The sequence below is a fragment of the Hoplias malabaricus genome, chromosome 8 (genome assembly GCF_029633855.1).
Source record: "Hoplias malabaricus isolate fHopMal1 chromosome 8, fHopMal1.hap1, whole genome shotgun sequence".
NCBI lineage: Eukaryota > Metazoa > Chordata > Actinopteri > Characiformes > Erythrinidae > Hoplias > Hoplias malabaricus.
Genome location: NC_089807.1, coordinates 37,581,537 through 37,601,577, shown reverse-complemented (window position 1 = coordinate 37,601,577; position 20,041 = coordinate 37,581,537). Strand labels below are relative to the sequence as shown.

The 20,041-nt window shown below is 40.7% G+C and overlaps 1 protein-coding gene across 1 annotated transcript in view; it reads left to right on the top strand.

Annotated features, from left to right (window-relative positions):
• Positions 1–18,988, top strand: part of maml3 (mastermind-like transcriptional coactivator 3) — a 129,587-nt gene extending 110,599 nt beyond the window's left edge. The window contains exons 3-5 of the mRNA XM_066678819.1: positions 7,454–7,729; positions 9,117–9,195; positions 14,469–18,988. Of these exons, the coding sequence (XP_066534916.1) occupies positions 7,454–7,729; positions 9,117–9,195; positions 14,469–15,442 (1,329 nt within the window). The 3' untranslated portion in view covers positions 15,443–18,988. The remainder of the gene's footprint in view (positions 1–7,453; positions 7,730–9,116; positions 9,196–14,468) is intronic.
• The last annotated feature ends 1,053 nt before the right edge of the window (positions 18,989–20,041 follow it).

Sequence of the window (20,041 nt, the reverse complement as noted above, 5' to 3'; positions counted from 1 at the left end):
TGAGCTCAAGTGTGTTTGCAAATGTCAGCACAGTCAATACGATGTCTTTTGGTTCCAAAAATCATCTGTAGTCTACTAAATGCTGATAGACTGTACACTGACAAGCACTGAGAGTTTTGACAGTCCTTTTACACCAACAGGAAGCCGGTTTGGTTCCCATTTGCAGACCTAATTTGGAAGCTTTCTGCATGTTTCCATCAACATTAAATGGTTCTCCAGAAAGATTTGTTCAAATCTTGAACCAAATAATAGGTGGTTCTTCAGAGAGAACCATAATGATGTGAGTGAATGGAGCTAAAGAAGCTCCAGAAAGAACACAGAGCCTCAAATAAAGTGTTATTGTGCAGTGGAGCTGGACAGGTTATTTTAATCGTGTTAAATTGTCCTCAATGTTGTGCTGGATATTAGTTCTGCAAAACAGATGTGACTGTGTATGTTTTTGTTTATAAATGGGAAAGTGGAAAATATCTGATTTCTAATTTGGAAAGAAAACTGGGAAATGAAAAGGTTTGTTAGCTACATTACTCTGCTGTTCATAATCTCAGCAGGACCTTACTTGGAAGTACTCAAACAGTGAATTAACCATGACTCTGTCCTGATTCTCTCTGGTTATCTCTGGCACTAGCGCTGGTACTGAATTCAGACACTGTAACAGAGCAACACAGCCACAGCCCCTGATGATGTATCCTTGGTTCCCATCAAAACTAGTGGAAACAGGAGCCAGTTTGCTGGAGAGTGCCAAGTTTCCAAAAACCCTGAACAGAACTGGTGTACGAACTACACATATCCTGAATCTGTAGTCTAACTTTGTGCCCATGCCTTCACCAGCTCATACATATCTCACATCCAGAGTTATAATGCTAGGGGTTATGAGTTATGAGACTAAGAACAGAGGTTTGGATACACATGATATTCATCTAACCATGTGTAACTGCTGGTTGTGTGTGTCTGTCTACATTATGTAAAAAACTGACCAATGGACTCTCATTAGTAAATGTATGTTGTCACAAGAGATATGAAGAATTCCTAATAACTACAGACTAAAGACTACAACACTTTTCACAGTGCTGTAAGTCAAATGGGGCCTCATTACAGAGAGCTGAGACAGTTCTGAACAGTTTGAAATGAAACATATGGTATCAAGTGCATTTAAAGTCAAATTTAATAAGATATGCAAATATCGAGAAAATGCCCTTAGAACCTAGAGGGTTAAATAAGGGCTTAATAATTGGTGCAAGAACAGCAGCTAAAGTTTAATTAAATCTTTAAGAGTGGGTTGACATGAGGAGGGGGTTGTGGTTCTCTGTGATTTGGGAAAATGAGTTCTGTTCTGTTTCCAAACATGAGTGGATAACCAGTACAGTTCCACCACAGTTTCACTGACCAGAAAGAATTTAAAGTGACGGCAAAATCAACGTTCACATAAATCAGTTTTCCCCTCATCCCAAATATAGGTTGATTCCTTGTCCAAAATAATCTATAAATACTCTATAAAAGATTTCAAGATGGCTTCTGTATCTGTTTTTAGTTTTTGTCTGTTTCCAGGGTTTACACTGTGTTGTACATAGATTGTTGACAGTAAGCAACACTAGTGGAGGTTACATAACTTGACACATTTTAGGGCAAGTATATGAAGATTTAGGCATGTGGTTTCTGCTACTTTGCTAAGCAATAAGGAATAATGCCTCCATAGCGTTGCTGTGCTAATGCAATAAGCTTAGTAGCACAAAGGCAAAGGAAAATGTTATTAGCTCACAGAGGACTACCTCTACAAACATTATTTTTTCTTTGTTGGATAAATAAACTGACGGAGGTTCAGTGCAGACATTATTATTATATTTGACAACTGAGACAATACTCTAATTTAAAGCAACATAAAAGAACATTTGGAACAAAATCCCATTTACTTTAAATCAAACCAGGGAAATGACTCTGAGTTCCATGTTGTCATTATTATGTCATAATGGTTGGTGATGGAAAGTAAATCTTTCAGAAAATATGTACGGGGCGGCACAGTGGTGCAGCAGGTAGGTGTCGCATTTACACAGCTCCAGGGACTTGGAGGTTGTGGGTTCAGGTCCCGCTCCGTGTGACAGTTTGTGAGGAGTTTGGTGTGTTCTCTCGGTGTCAACGTGGGTTTCCTCCCATGGTACAAAAGCACATGTTGGTAGGTGGATTGGCTACTCAAAAGTGTCCATAGGTGTGAGTAAATGTGTGAGTGTGTGTCACCCTGCGAAGGACTGGCACCATTCCTGGGTGGGTTCCTGCCTGCCGCTCAGTGATTCTGGGTAGGCTCCGGACCCACCACGACCTTGAACTGGATAAGCAGTTTCAGACAATAAATGAATGAATGAATTAATTAATAAATATGTATAGAATATATTGCGATTTATAACATGCACATCAGTAATATGATTAGACTGACTCACGCTAGTAGACTAAAGTATGACCATGATCTTGTAAACTGCAATTTGTCCCAGTAAAACGTAGATCTTATTTCCAGGCTTAATCCAGTTAGAATGTGTGATGATCTCTTTACTCACAGAGCTCTTTCAGCTTGTTTAGTAGTAACACACTTTTTTTGACACCAAGAAAGATTTTCCTTTTTATACCTCAGTGTCTCCTTAGTGTTGTCATTCCCTGTTCCACGCACTTGCTTGGTCTCAAGATACTAGCACACTGGGAGGGTGGAGGCAGTATCTGCTTCTTTTTGAACTGCCTTCAAGAAAACAACTGGTCAGCTCAAAACTGTCAGAGAAGAACACCATCTGCCCAATTCTGTTACCAGAGAAATACCTGAAATAACAGAAAACCAAATTGGTGCGCATTACACTGTTGTGTGAGTGATGCTGGAAGAGTAAGGCCATGCTACCAATATAGTGTTTTTTTCCCCCAACACATACAAAAAGAATACTGTAACAGGGTGGGGTACCACTGGTGTGTTTGTGCTTTAATGATGGGAACCGTTAATGATGGGAAAGTCAAACCTGGAGGAACAGGGACACGCAATCATGACTGCACTCACCAGAGGCATCATACAAACTGCATTGGCTTAAAACTGACAACCAATGCTCTTCCAAATGAGCAAATTAGTTCATATACCAGCTCTGGAGAGTTGATGGTTGTCTCGTGAACACATGTTTGGGTTTCACAGGGTTCTATGCGCTCATTTGCTTTGAGACACAGCCACCCTGTTTCTCAGCTTGGCAGATTCCCCAAGTGAGTGGTTTCCACCTTTTGAGGTTTTCAAAATTCAGGAGATCATCAGTCTGGGAGTCTGGGAGCTGGGTCTGTGGTAACACAAGCAGACCAAAGGTACCACCTCGTGACAAATGCAGTTATTTCTGTGCAGTCTTGTACACAGATAAACTGAAGCAGGTCCCGAATTTGCTGCTCTGTAAACACGCAGCTGTGGATGTAAACAGGACTGAGAGTGGACTAGCTGGGTTATTGTGTGCATGTAAATGTTGTCCAAGGGCCCATAGCCTACACATTGGTTTTCCATACCAAAATTCCATCATTCTGTTTACCTTATCTATATTCAAACCTCTCTCTGTCTTTCCCAGGTTTTTCCGTTCTGATTGGCTGCGTTGCAATTTCCCTCTTTTGGTGATTTCCACTGCATGGTACCTACTCTGCTCAGCTTACAGCAGTGATCACATTTAGTTTTGTAACAACTTGGTCTTTTGAAGAGGCAAATGTGCTCCTCAGATTGGTGGCTGACGAAATATTCCAGTGAGAGGCATACATGCAGCTAAATAAAAATAAATAACCAGGCAAATACACAACAAGTAAGCAGCACTTAAAGTTAACACTGCCGTTGTTGTGGTTTCCAAAGTCTGTGGTTTCTACCCAGTAAAGAAGGGGTTTTGCGACATTACCAGCTATATTTCACAAGGGAGCTGTGCTAACGGAAATGCGACCAGGGACCAGGGCTGAAAAGGCGTTGAGGCATGCCAAGCAGAGTCGAGTAGGAACCGTGCAAAGGAAAAGTGCCATTTCTGAAAGCTCATTAGGCTGAAGCACTCCTTTTTGTTTCAGCATGACCTTATAGGCTATGCCAGTTAGAGGTGTGTGTATATATATATATATATATATATATATATATATATATATATATATATATATATATATATATATATATATATATATATATATATATATAAACGGTTTCAAACATTAGAAGCATACAAAAACAAAACTTCACAGTAGATTAGTCCTTTATTTAAAACTGAACAGAAACGATTGCTGCACGATTGCTGTTTGCATGGATACTATGATCAGTGCTAAGGACCACAGTTCCCTCTTTGCTCTTTCAGATCAGTGCACATCTCTGCTTCAGTTTCCTGTTGAAGATTTGCTCTAAAACACGCGAAAGAACACTGTTTTTGGCCATCTGCTGTGTTGTTTCGATACAGATGTCATGTAGTGTGGGATATGTGGGTGTGTTGTCATGCGTTGTGGTCAGACCAGGTGGATAGAGTGAAAACAAAGAAAGAGGGAGGTGGAGGAGGAGAGAAAAGGGGAGGAGGATGGACAGTAGGAGAGTGGAGAGGTAACGAGGGTTGAGGAGAGAAAGAGTCAGAGGGAGGAATAAAAGAGGCATGGCACTTTATTTACGCTCCTCTCTCTCTCTCTCTCCCCCGGGTCTGTGTGTGTTGTTAGAGGCTGCCGCCCGCTGTCGTCCATCATGGCTCCTATGAGCACCATCTGCTCAACATTACAGCCACTGTTGCCTGGCTACCTGCTCTTTCTCTCCTTTTTCTTCTTTCTCTCTCTCTTTCATTTTTCTTTCGTTCTTTATCACACATCTTTCGGATTTCTTGTGGTATACCTGCCTTACTTTCTCAATCTCATCTGTGCTTCTCATGCTGTATTTCATGTCTTTCGTTGTTCTCACTATTTCTCCTCTCCCACTTTGCCTTCTCTTTTTGTTTATCTTTCTCTTCTTGTTATTCTCCCTTCTTTTTTCCTTTTCTTTGATTCTCTCCTTCTCCAAGTAGCTCTGTACCTTTTATTTTCTCTTTTGACATTTACATTCTTCTCTCTCTCTCTCTCTCTCTCTCTCTCTCTCTCTCTCTCTGGTCATGCTCAGTTGAGGAGAGAAGTCTGGCTCAGACACATTATCCGGCAGGAAGAGAGAAAGATGTATATATTATGGTACTCATGATTAAGCCATCGAGAGCTAGAGAGAAAGAGAAAGAGAGAGAGAGAGAGAGAGAGAGAGAGAGAGAGAGAGAGAGAGAGAGAGAGAGAGAGGGAGAGGCAGGGATAGGGAGAGAGTAAAGAAGAGCTAGAGAGGCAAGTACGGATGGTAAATTTTGGGTTGAAAAAGAGAAAGCAGGGGTGTGAGGGAGAGAGATAAGTAGAGATATGGAGGGATGAAGTTGGAGGAAAAAAGATTGAGAGAGAGAGAGAGAGAGAGGGCGTGCATGACTGCAAGATAAGCATGGAGGTGGAAGAAATAGAGATATGACTATTCAGAGGGAGAGAAGATAGACCAACACTGCCCTCATCTGGACACTGTGGACAACACACGCCCCCCCGCTGCTCGGCGCTCTTTTCGTCAGCCTGCCTGGTTAAGCGAGGAGATCCTGCAGTGTCCCCGGAGATTTGCACTTATCGACCAGTCCGGTCTGGATGGATGTGAAGCCTCTGCTTTTAGAGGCGGAGAAACAGAGAGGCAGCGCTAACTTCACCAATACATCAATACAGCACGTGTGTGTCCAAAGCAAACAAACACCATGCTTTAACACTGACCGCTGAAGACGCTACACTGTCCCATTGCTCAGTTTTTATCCACCGTCTCCACTGAGAGCAACAGTGGCTGCATGTTCCTGCCGAGGAGCATAAATCATAGGGGCATTTGCGACAGTGCTGTGTGTACAAGTGATTTACTGCGACATAAATTGATATTAGCGCTAATAAAGTGTACAATTCTGCTACTTTACACACTGTTGATATGCGGGCATTTACCATGGCTTCTGAACCGGATATAGCGAGTGTTCGCCTGGCTTTCCGAGTAGGAAATTCGACTTGTGGGTGGCGTTCCAGTTGAAATTTTCAGATTCATTTCGAGTTTAAATGGAATGCAGCTAATATTTTGTCGCTAATACTGCTTTCAAATCCATGCAGAAATCTTCCAATATTTAATTTAAAGCCTTCTCAGAATGAAGGGTACAGTTAATTCCCTTCGAAGTGCCTCAAACCATATTTAAAGTAATATCAAACACATAGCATATTGTAAATATTGAAAATAGATAAAAACTAAAAACAGTACCTGTCACCACCTTGAAGTCTGAAGAGAATTATCTTTTTTAACCTTTTATCAGTTGTATTTTGCTTTTAAAGCAACACTAGGTTGTATGTTTACCCTACAATTACATCTTCAAAACCATCATGATGCTAACCGTACTTATTATAGGGAGAAAAATTTCTGTCATTGCTGCTTTTATTATTTTAGGGCTCGAGAGGGAGTCGAACCAATCTTTTACCAATGTAAAACCTCTTGAGCTTTATAGAAACACTATATAATATCTTTACCTTACAATTTTAGCGCTCATATTGATTTCAGGACATTGTTGTAAAACTCTACAAGTAGTCCATAAGCAACAATACCAACATTTTACCTGGAGTCCCTTTAAGTCCTCATTCTAATTCCATATGCCTCACTGAATTTACCAAGGGTCTTTTGAGGAGCATTTTAATATTACGTCCATTTTAAGATTGTACAAACATGTGTGGTGACAGGGCAGCAACTGTAATGCCTGGAGGTGGAGAAGGGAGCATCAATATTAGCCACATTTAATAGCCTTGTGCTAAAAATGGACATCTGCTGCCTAGTGAGGCGTGCTTAGGCCCAAGAATCCACCCTGAAAAAGCCTGGCACAGCTTAGGGCCCGTGTTCTCTTCATCTTCCTTCACTGAAGTGTTGTGCAGCAGCAGGCTCTTCGCTGGCTGCTCTTCTTGCTTCTCCGTGTTTACGCTTCAGCCTACCGTGCTCCAGAATCGAACACAAGGATCTAGAGGCCTGTAGTTGGCTATAGTGCTGTCCCATTGTGGAAAGTCAAAGCCAAGATGCTTTGCCAAGTGTTTTTGTTGAAAAAAAAAAACACTAATACTAATACCAAAAGTATTCAATATCCAAGCTGTGGAATATTCTTGTAAAGTTTTATGGTTTAATTTCTCTTTAAGGCACACTGGAGTAGGGTAGAAGTTCAGGATCTTGCCAGGGTGCATTTCTATGACAAATGAATTACTAAGCAGAAATGTATAATTAAAAGTGTAGGGTATTTTAATAACTGTTTGACAGTGGCATGCGTTAATAATGAATTATCTTTTCAGTGCAAAGTCATCCTGACCTTAACTGATGCTGAATAAACCTGACTTTGTTCTAATCTTTTTCACTAGGTTCTTGCCTTTAATTTTCTCTCTGCTTTTGTTTTTATTTCAGGAGCAGGGCATGGTGGGGATGCCGCGCCAAGCCGGTGGTGTCCAGCCCCCTCATGGCGGTCCAGGAGGTGTGGCTTCTGCAGGGCCTAATGGGGCAGGACCTGGGGCAGGGCCGGGTGGTTACTTGGGCAACCAGCAGCAGCAGCAACAGGTCATGATGAAGCAGATGATGGCCATGGAGCAGGAGAAAAGAGTGCAGCTCCATATGATGGAGCAACAGAAAGCTCAGCTGCTTCGAGAGCAAAGGCAACAACAGCAGCACCTACTGGCAGAGCAGGTGAGTGGGAAATAGAAGCAGGAAAACATTTATTACAACGTGGATTTCAGTCACATGAGTCACTACGGTTTCCTGAACATTTTGTAAACACCCTCCACTTTATTAGACACACGTAACCTACCTCTAACTCATCACTTGCACATACCTCTTGCACATCTCATGTAGAGATTGTAGTTGTAGGTGGGTTGTAAGCAGCACACATGGTTCTTTAAAGACCTCACAAGTAACCATTTGAAAACTGAAATGGTTCATTGATGTGTATTCATTTCAAAGTAGAGAATATTTTGCAGGCTCCTCAGTGCCCCCTGTGACTCCCATTTTGAGAACCACTGCTTGAGAACTTGTTATATAGCACACAAGTGTTCTTATATTTACATTTTATAAACACTATATTTGCGTATAGGTTAGTATGAGTATAGTTTAGTGACTTCTGTGCTCAGACTTTGGCTGTAGCCCATCATCATTGGTCAGTTACCGAACACTGACCAGTGTTGGTTGGGAATCGCTTGGGAGGTGGCTATACTCAGCCCAGCAGTGACAATGGTATGTGTGTGCAAAAATGCTTAGTAGTGCCACTGTGCCTGATGCATTCTTACCAACACCATGCACGCATGCACAACCATAACATTGTCACTACTGTGCAGAGAATATCTGGTCTGTTGTGGTTCAATGGTGGTCTATATTTTTTTAATTGACTGCAATGGTAGAGATGCTGATACACTGTGCAGTAACAGGTGGGCTACAGCCACTTACGTTAAACCTACAGTGTGCACCTGTGTAGTATAGTGTGTGTTTCTGATAAATTATCCAGTGGGTATGATTAAATGATCTTGTAAGTAAAAATAAAAGCATAATGGTGCTCAGAGTGATTAAGACTAAAATCTCTGCAGCAATGTATTTAATTACACTGCTACCATGTAATTTTTCCAGTATTCAATCCCTGAGTGATGTATACCTTAAATACACCCTTAGGTTTGTGTTTGGTTGTTGGTAATGTTCTATCAAAGGAGCATCTGCCTATGCACACTTAAAGTTCCACTGATCAAATAATGTGTTAGCAAGTGTTTGCATACCACCTGCTATTTTAATTTGCTCTTTCATCTTCTACCACTGGGAATATGCTGCTAAAGCGAGCTAAGACCAATACGGAAGCTCAAACATGTACACACCTCTTCCCCCTCTTTGAACAGTTATTCTGCCTTGCCCACACCAACCTGTATTACATGAGTAACACTGAGGAATTTCTATTCTGCATCCATTTTGTATTATATCTCTCTGAAATTGGTTCTTACACTCTTTATTCTCCAGTGTCATGCAGTTGCTCAGTCAATGTTGCTATAGATGCTCAGGTGAAAAGCGAGTAGTAACATTGGTTTCCTTTTTTCAGTTACAGCAGCAACAGCAGCATCTTCCAAGACAGATGAGCCAAGCACAGAGGAACCCTTACCCTCTCCAGCAATTTCAGGGTAAGCAAGAGTGTCACTTGTATTTCTTCTGTTCTGTTAGACTTTCTATTTATGCAAGTGACTTAAAGAGCCTATATCACAGACAGTCATCTTTAAATAAAGGTGCTTGGTATAAAATCCATGTAGTCAAGGAATGGAAATTATTTTTTAATCCAACATGGCTATGTTATCACATCCCAGGACAAATTTACACATGACCACCTGTTCTGTCTACAGCAGTGTAGCCACAAATTTACATATGCAAACTGAGAGGCAAGAAAATAATTAAGACACAAACAGATCATTACAGCCTTTCAAAGGATGCAGACATCCAAAAAAATTCTATGAAGTTTATTTCTTCTGACTCACAAACTTTGGTTTCATTTAATCAGCCAGCTCTGCTTTCTGAACCAATAACGCAGTCTCAGCCACAGACCGTTCGCCCACAAGTAGACGGAGAGTCTGATACTTTCAGGATTCTAATAGACTTGTGATTGGCGTTTTTGCACGACTGTCAAATTTAATTTCCTGCAGTAGTAGGTGGTTCTTGGCCACCTTATGTGGCGAAAGTTACCAGACTCTCCCTGGAGAGTCTGGCAATGCAAGACTAGTGGTAATGCAATGCAGCTAATCACATGAGAGGTCTTTTAGAAATGTCAGCCTTCCATTTCTGCATCATTAAATTAAAGTGTAAAGAAAGTCATTTGTGTGAGTGTTTTGATGTGAAATAGAGAGAGAGAAGTACTGTGACAGAATTAAATCAGTGTTGAGTTAACGGTATGTCCTCTAGTTCCTATCACTACCTCTTATCACTACACACTTATCACAAAATGTTGAAATACATAATGGTGGATACATATTTTGCTTTAAAAGCCCAGTAACAAAATGAGTCATTTGTAATCCTACGGGACAAAACAAGGCAGGAAAATGGCAGTGTGAAAATGAATTATGAAAGTTTTTAACACATAAACCATATCAATGTTATGTGATGTTAAGGAATAAATGTGCAGCTGTATTAAGTAAAATATGGTAAGTCCTATATTCCGGTATTGATTTAACATGGTGAATGTGTATGAATGCCACGGATTTAGTGTATGATGATGATGATGATGAGTGCAGGTGTGTGTCTGTGTTTTCCAGGGGCTTTGTTCATTTTAGAATCCAGTTGTTGATTTCACTGCTCTTACAGCAGATCATTCAGTCGTTCACTCTCCAAATTACTACTTTGCCAAGTGCGCCCAGGGCTCCTGCCAGCTTCTGAGCTAATGAAGGAGAAACACAAGAACACACACACACAAACACACACAGACACACACTCTCTCTCTCTCTCATTGCCGAGCTCACAAAAACAAGCACATAAACACGTACACACCACCTCTTTGAGTCTACAAATGCACTCAAGCAAACACATGGGCAAAACTCACATCAAATACAGGCATATGTAAAATATATCCCCAACCCACACACACCCCGGAGGGGAGTCTGTCTATTGATCTTGCTGTCACGTTGCCATGGAAACCATATTAGATTTAGATCCGGTGGGAAATACCCTCTTAGTCAGTCCCATTAGTGGGATAGGGACCTGAGGGGGATCGTCGGGCGTTCAGGTTCTTTGAGAGTGTCTGCCTTAGCCTAGTGAGCACAGCATTTTCAGTCAGACATGACTAAAGACGATAGTCCACTCGTCATTACCTTAGTCAGGTCAGGGTCTGACTTAATTGTTTAGAGTTCAGGAAATGTTATTGTAAACTAATAACTCACACACACTTAATGTCTTTGGTGCATACTGCATTCATCCTGTGAAAAACAAATCAGTATATACAAAGCATCACCACTTATGTACCAGAGCCTGAGTGTTTGCCTTTGTGCTTCCTTAAAAATGAATGAAACATTAAAGTGTTAGGTCAGGATTTTTTAAGTGGATGAACACTATAATATTGGTTTTAGAGCAGTCAATAATGGATTAAATTATTCTTAATTCATTATTAATTAATTATATAATTATAATTGTTCTTATTATTCTTAACAAAACAGGCTGTGCAATGAAATTAAATTACAGTGGACTGAAACAAGCGCAAAGAAAAACTAGGTAAGCCTAGATTTGCCGGACCACCATTAGCCATATAGCCATTGTCACAGCGGTTTCTGGCATTTCTAAAACAGAAAATCCCAAAATACATGCCCTTGTCATTGGAAGGTCTGGAGAAGCTTTGGCGCTTCATATCAATGTCTTTGTTTACTTGTGGTTTCTTTTTTGTGACTGTGTTGTACAGAAAATATGCAGGGCAGGACTAATACATGCAGAAATGAAAAAAGGAGAACAGATTTTTGTTCATAATATATAACTCCAACATCAGTGTTTTTTGTGTTCGTTTTATTTTAAAATAAATACTAGATAACCACCAAAGAACAAAGAAGACCAAGAACATTGTGTTGATTTTAAGAATTATAATTATTTATTCAGTGTAACAGGTTAAAGCATGTGAAGTATAAGGTGGCTGTGTTCAGCTATATGGAGTTTTATAAACGCAGCATTGCCACAAAATGTCTCCTCACCACTTCACTTTACAATGTTTTAGGCAAAGAAACACACTCACGTGAAATGAGCTGCTGAGTTCCGAGTTCTGCTGAGCTTGTGAACTAACCAATGCAGAGCCCAGGCTCTGTGCTAATGTGCATGGTGTCACGCCAAACATCCCCAGAAACACACACAAACCGAGCATGTTCTTGTCTTGTTTCTTATTATTCAACTGGGAACAATTTTTTCTGGTTCGCAAACCAGCTTATGTCAGTGGAAATGTGTCGAACAGTTCCAAATTTAATTCACAAACTGGAATGTGAAACAAGGCTGAACTAAAAACATACGGTGTAGTAGTGCCACCTTAAGTTCTCTTTGTGAAATAGGCCTCATGATAAGCACTATAGACATGCACAGGGGTACTAATGAATGCTCTATGAAAAGTTTTTTAACACCATGTGGCATTTCATGAAGTATTCAGTAAACATCAGGGTACATGTTTGGTTTTATTACACTCTACATGTTCTAAATGTATTTAAGTAAGAATCTGTAATTGTTATGGAGTGTTAATGTATTGAATGAATATGCTATGAATTCTTCATGTTGTTGCTGTAAAGCATTACAGAGAATGTCACAAGCCAACAGTGTAATTGATGCATTATTGAGCACACTAATATAGCTTCACTGTGTTTGTTTGGTCGATCAACATTGTATCTGCTTCTGAGCTGAACATTCAAAATACTGCTGGGAGCAAATTATTTCAAGATGATACATCACTACAGTGAAATACCTCACTCCAAAGCAAACCACCGGCCTGACACTGATGAAACTGAGGTTGGGCAAAACTAGCTGGATGAGCCATAAATTCTGCTTCACAGCGTAGCACTTAGATCTAGAGAATACACACAAACCCGATCCAAAAAGTGATCATGGAGTTGCCCATGGGCTCAGTTGCAGCCCATGAAAGCTCACTCCTCCCTGCTTTGCACTTCCTCTCCTCAAAGCATTACCTGCCTCGGTTTGTTTGTTTATTTATTTATATATTTATTGGCAGGGTTGAACTCTTTTTCCCTCCGGAAGCTCTGCCTGTTGCCGTGGCAACTTGGCCCCCCGAATTTCTCAGTGCAATTTTGGTCTGAGCCAATGTGGATTATCAGGATAGATACAGCCTTTCCCAGTTTATAGAGAAGCACCATTCACTGCAGTGATGTAGCGACAGAGCGCTGTGCATGTGCTTCTTTGGGCTTTATTTAGATGGTTTTCGTATGTTTTCAATTTCCACATTGAAGTGATATCAGCTGCAGAAGCAGTGTTTGTTTTGTTGTAGATTAATTAATATTGGTTGCTTATTAATGCCAGTTGCTGTACATTTAGTTTACATTATATAATCACTGGTAACATTTTACAATAAGGGTACATTATTAATGGTACTTATGGCTGTAATAAGCCCTACTAAACTAAGTACAGTCACAATTAATAATTAGTATATTTTAGCTAATGCTAGTTCTCATTTATTATTACTTAATGATTAATTTTGACCTTCCCTTACAATTTATTAAGGTTTATTACCATCTAGTTTCGTGAATGAAATATGCCTATATTGTAAAATGTTACCCAATAATTTATTAAAAATAGTACCTTGAAAAATGCAAAAACAACAATTTTATTTACTTTTTACAGTCAAAATGATCATTAGCCGTCAGAAGTCTTAAGGTTTCTCGAATTTTGCATGTGTTATTAAATTCAGCTTTAAATATATTTGCATATAACATGATCATAGCAAAATGATCATAGCAAATGCTCAGAAAAGCCTTAGCTCTGTCTATAATGAGGCCCCTTTTGACATAGAGCATCATGAAAAGAGATCATTTGGCTCTACATCTAAAAAAAAAAAAAAAAAAACGAGTTGGATTTACATACCTCATGATTGTCCACTGGTCAGTTTCATACGAAATGTAGTAGAATCTATCAATTACACACAGCGAGAAGAAGGTGGCCTGTATCTATGCTATTTATCAAGAGTCAGATTCGGGAACCATATATATGTGTACTTTATTATTTAAAAAAATATGAATAAACCAGGGCATGATGGTGGTGCAGCAGGTAGTGTCACAGTCACACAGCTCCAAGGACCTGGAGGTTGTGGGTTCGATTCCCGCTCCGGGTGATTGTCTGTGAGGAGTTGGTGTGTTCTCCCTGTGTCCGTGTGGGTTTCCTCCAGGTGCTTCGGTTTCCTCTCACAGTCCAAAAACACACATTGGTAGGTGGCTTGGCATCCGCTACGGTATCCGTAGGTGTGACTGTGTTTGTGTGTGTGTTGCCCTGTGAAGGACTGGCGCAGATTACAGATAATGAATGAATAAACAATCTAGACTCTATAAACTTTGAACTTGTCATGCAGGTGTTTTCATAGGCCCCAGGGTGTTGAGTTCAGTTATTTGTTTCTCACTGCCAGGAAGAAGTAGAAAAAATATAGTTAACCAAGGACACAACAACAAAAACCCTGAAGCATCAATAACAGATTACATTTCTGACTATTATAGTGTGCCCACCATTTGTCATGCTTTCTGTAATATTTGAGAGACTTCCTTTCAGTTTTACAATGAAATCTGCAGGGATATACCTTCAAAGTCACTGTTGGAAATTGCATTTTCTTCTTCCTTACATTCAAATAATATCAATCCCTATAACAGCATCTTGTCACAGAGGCACAACAACTTTTTGAGCTAAAATGTTTAACAAATTACCATCTCTCACTTCGCTTATATCTCTGCAGGCACAGCGCAGGAGATGGCAGCGCGGAACCAGGCTCTTCAGAACATGCGTAATGCTCGCCTCTTACAGCAGCAGCAGCAGCAGAACCAAGGCATCCTGCAGATGACGCCAGTCCAGAACTCCGGCCCCATGCCCGGTCAGGGCGAGATAGGCATGGCTTACGGGAGCCAGGCAGGTGGGCAAACGGGCATGTACCAGGGCATGAACTCGGGAATGGGGCAGATGCTCCAGCCGCAACACCATCCCAGCCAGGGTGGCATGGGCATGGGACCGAGACCCACGGGAAACAGCGCCCAGGCCATGGTAGCGGGTGGACCTGGAGGCAGTGGATACGGTCAGAGCATGCTGATGAATCCTGCACTCACCCAGCAGCAGCAGCAGCAGATGAAGACTGGTGGCGTCGGGCAACCAATGGCTAAAGCCCAGGCTCAGAGACTACAAAGTATGATGGGAGGTGGAGGCCCTGGGTGGCCCCAGCAGCAACAGCAACAGCAGAATCTACAAGCCATGGCCGGAAGGACTACAAACGACATGGTGGCTTTTAACAACAACTACCCCATGCAAGGCGGGCAGCCGTCGAGAATGCCCAAGCAGCATTTTGCCCAAGGGATGGGCAGCCAGGGCATGGTGGACCCACGGGCCATGAACCCAGCTGCCATGGGTGGACCCATGATGCCGCACATGGCCGGCCAGCCAAGGACCAGCCAGCCACGAGGCATGATGATGCCCGGCATGGCCAACATGGCGGCTTTCGGACAAGGTTCCGCCCAGACAATGGCGGGGGCAGGCCAAGGGGCAGGGGCTTATATGTCAGGAGGTCAGCCACAAGGCTACCAACGGACGTCTAGTCAGGACTTGGCGTATGGTTATAGCGGCCAATCGGGAGCTGGGGGTGGGGTCTCATTCGGCCTATCGGACGGCGCAGAGCTGGACTCGACGGACGGTTGGATGGAGGAGTTTTTCCCCAGCCAATAGCCAACATGGACACATATTAAGTGTTTTAGGATGGGCCAGGAAAAAAAAAGAAAGGATTTACGAACGTGTTTTTGTTTTACTGTTTTCATTTAATGTTCAACAAATTGGGTAGAATATTACATGTTGTGTATTGTACGTGTGCTGTCACTATATTTAAACCAACAATTTCTGAGCTGTGCTCTCCTCTAAGAGCCGAGTCTCTTTAGGCTTAATGATGTGCCCATTTTTCCTTGAGTTTCAGTCAGTTTTGTAACGTAGATTCAGACTCAGACTCCCTTGAGCTTTCCTGTAGGACTGACACACTGAAAAACTGAAATGATTTCTGACCGAGAAGGAATTCTGTCCAGATTTAGTTAGATGAGAATGTAGCCTTCATCCTCAAAAGCTTGTTTGGTAAGTTAACATCCAGTTGTGAAGTGAGAGTGCATAAAAATCCCAGGTAACTTTTCTAAGAGATTCTTTTTTTTTTCCCCTTTCTCTACTTTACTATCACATCTGTTCCCTTTCTGTTCCCTGTCCCTGGAAACTGATGTTGTGGCCCACTCCTCTGCTTAGCTTTGTATGTGAGTATGTGTTTGCGTGTGAATGTGTGTGTGCTTGTGAGTGTTTTGTGTTTGCACAGCAAGCATCATGAAAAAACATAACCATCTATGTTTTCTCTTAGCATGTGCATCATACATTTTCTTTTGTAACTGAGCAACCTGAGTTCTTACAGTCTGTCTCTCTCTGTGTGTGTGTGTGTGTGTGTGTGTGTTTGCCTGTGTGCCCGTGTGCGTCTGTGTGCGTTTACTTTAACATTAATCGAAGAGATGTGGCAGCTACAAACTTATCTCTCCACCTTAAAGTCAGAGGCTGGAAGGGATGATGTTTTTTTTCTCATAAATCATAAGGCAGCTAAGAACACAAGCATGGCATCACCTGTATGGGCCAAAAACACAGTTCCCAATCATGCACCATCTAGAGCTGAACTAAATGTAATGGAAACGGTCATAAAGCTTAGACTTTCACACAGAAATTTAAAAAAAAGGAAAATAGAGAGGACTTTCCATGTGATTAGAAGGAATGTGAAAGTTCAGCTTAGTTACATTTGTACTTTTGTAAATTCAGAAGTACAATTTGAGCTGGATTAGTTTTACATAGGGGAGTGGGGTATTGTAATTTTACAACAGGATTTCGTAAATGTTCATATCCTTTTTTTTTATTATTTTAAACCAACATTGTCATTAATCTGAAAATTGCTAGAAGTAGTATTACTGGAAGTAAGACAATGTTCTAGAATTTCCATACATTTTTTCCATATATTTCCCAGAATATGAGAATTTTACTTACATAGTCATTTACAATGGTTTAAAAAAATATCCTACTCTTATTTATAGGCTTTATTTAGTAGCTTTAGTCTCTGGAATCATTCCTGATGCTGGAGAACACAGTCCAAAAAAAGGTACAGGGCACCTTGGAATCAAGGTTTAACATTGGTAATGATTACATAACCCCACCTCCTCGTGTAAAACCAGTGCTTCAGTACAGAATTCTGACACCATACTTTGGCAATAATTTAAGTTAATTCATAAACTGTATAATACTTATCCCTAAATTGTATTCCGGATAGTGGATCTGTCATCAAATGCCCATTGCTTCTGTAGGTCCTACTTTTTGTATAATTAACCCACTTAGATCATTCATAATGAGTGGTAAATAAAGACATTCAGTGTGGTTTGATGTGAATTATGCTCAGCTCTAAAATGCTTTAGAGTCAGACTAGTTTACAGTGGTGGTGATAGGAATCAGACGACTGAAGGGTTTAATGTCTCTAAAAGCTCTGGGTGGCTGTGAGGAGTTGGTGTGTTCTCCCCTTGTCTGCATGGGTTTCCTCTGGGTGCTCCGATTTCCTCCCACAGTCCAAAAACACACGTTGGTAGGTGGATTGGTGACTCAAAAGCGTCCGTAGGTGTGTGTTGTGCTGTGAAGGACTGGCGCCCTCTCCAGGGTGTATTCCCGCCTTGCGCCCAATGATTCCAAGTAGGCTCTGGACCCACCGCTGGATAAGCGGTTACAGATAACGAATGAATGAATAAAAGATATTAAATGCTATATTAGCTATAAATGTGTAGCTTGATACCGGCGAAATGGTTTTCGCTTTAAAAAAAAACAAAACAAAAAAACATATCATGACAGAGAGGTACATGGACATAAATGTTGGACAAAATAGTGCCTAAAGAAGATGCATAATTTTAATAATACTTTTTTTGCTGTTATAAATATTAAATACTCAGAAGACACAGGAAGGTTCCGTGGTGGGGTTTTTTCAGTTTTGTAACAACCCCTGGTTCCTAAAATGGCTGTAGGGAGAAGGTAAAAAGTCGCTATGTGACATTTGTAAATGCACCACTTCACATCAAACCACTCGGAATGTCTTTGTAAACACCACTGTGAAAAAAATCAGTTTTAATAATGCTACTTTCTGTCTTTTTTTCCTCATTATGACAATTATTCTCACACTGTTAACATTTGCTTTCTTCCTTGTGATGAATTGTAAGGCCTCTGTATCTGACACAGTGTAATCTGATGATGCCATCTATGCCTGTTAAACCAGTGTCTCCACAACCTCGGATAACTCGTTTAAGATGATTCCTCTGTGTGTTGTTCCATTCTACTGTGTTTAAACATTTTGTGTGTTCACTATTGTTCATCCATAGTGTAGTACCTGACCAAAAAGCCTTCGATTTTCATCACTTCTTTCTTTTCTGGGGAAATGCGACTTTCTAGAAATCAGACAGAAAGAAGAAAGTTATCTCCTTTTATTTGTGTTGTATCACGGCGCCACAGCTAAATCTAGTTTGATTGTTTTAACTCTCTAAGGAATGTACTAGAGTGACTGCTCCTTTTTTATGAACTGATTTTCTTCATCAAACGGAGCTGGAACATGCCCACAGCATCTGCAGTGTTTCAAGAGTGTTAAAGGTGTTAGTGTTGCTGTTGCTCTTTTCAGAGGGAAGATGTGTGAGATGGGCCCTCTCCAGCCTCCTCCTTAAATATCAGCTATCCTGGGACCAAGTCAGACAAGATTTTTTTTTGTTAGTTTTTTTTTTTGTTTTTTTGTCATTTCTGTCATCAATGTTGTCTTTTTCTGGCTTTTATTTTGTACTGGTGCTGATTATATATGTGATGAAAAAGATATATATATGAGAATGGCTATTTGTAAATATGTTTTTACTACTTTAAATACAGCGGAAGATGTGTCTCTACTCTCTGTAAAGATATTACTGTTTGTTTAAGATAGAGTATTTTTATTTCATTTTTTCCACTCTTAAACTCATCTGAGCTATACCATTGCACTTCAGACAATGTCTTAATACTAATGGGTAATGTAAACTTTCTCTAATTTTTATTTTGAAGGTTTTTTCTAGTTTGAGGATTTCAGTCTGTACTTAATGCAGTGCTTTTTTTCCTCTTTTTCCCCCTTGTACAGAATTATGACAAAGGTAACACCAGAGACTTACAAAAAAGAACAGTTTTTGTTTTTCAGAAAAATACAATAAAGAGAGAATTTTCTCGCTGATCATACAAACCTATATGTTCTGATCATGATGTTTGGTGCACACACACACAAGAGCAAAATTGCTGATACAAAAAGGAAGAAAAGAGCAGAAACAGTAGATTAAAGCATTTGTCGGAGTCAGAAGGTAAATAAAGTAAAGTCATCCTTAGGTCTACTGTTCTCTTGGAGGTGCAGATATTCACAGGATTGTTAAAGGATGAACATGAATGGGGAATGAAGCTTGGAAAATGTATTGGAATTCTAACATTGGTTAGAAAGTGCCCTTTGACTATGTAAATTAACATCATTAAGGCAAAATCAGCATTAGTCCCCCCTCTCCAGTGTCAGTGATTATAAATACATTATCCTTAAGCCATTTCTTTTCAGTCTTGACTGAGAAAAAGACATAGTTTGAATCTACACTTGAAGAGTTTTTTTGCTGTTTTTACGACACTGCTTGTTAATGTATGAAAAAGGGCAAATTGCTTTAAAAAATAAAACAAAATTCAATTTCTGTCACCAAACTATAACCATATGTAGAGTATAAAGGCAGATGAAGCCAATGTAAATGGGTCCATGCGAACCTCCATATTTGCTCATTACCAGAATTATTGCTGAATATTTCAGGGCTCTAAACAACATGCTAAATGGGGTCCCATATCCGTACTGTTCATTTATTTGGTATATTGTGAGCATATATTTATTAATCATTTATTCATTCGTTCATTCATTATCTGTAAGCGCTTATCCAATTCAGGGTCGCGGTGGGTCCAGAGCCTACCTGGAATCATTGGGCGCAAGGCGGGAATACACCCTGGAGGGGGCGCCAGTCCTTCACAGGGCAACACTCACACACACATTCACTCACACACTCTTGAGTCGCCAATCCACCTACCAACGTGTGTTTTTGGACCGTGGGAGGAAACCGGAGCACCCTGAGGAAACCCACGCGGACACAGAGAGAACACACCACACTCCTCACAGACAGTCACCCGGAGCGGGAATCGAACCCACAACCTCCAGGCCCCTGGAGCTGTGTGACTGCGACACTACCTGCTGCG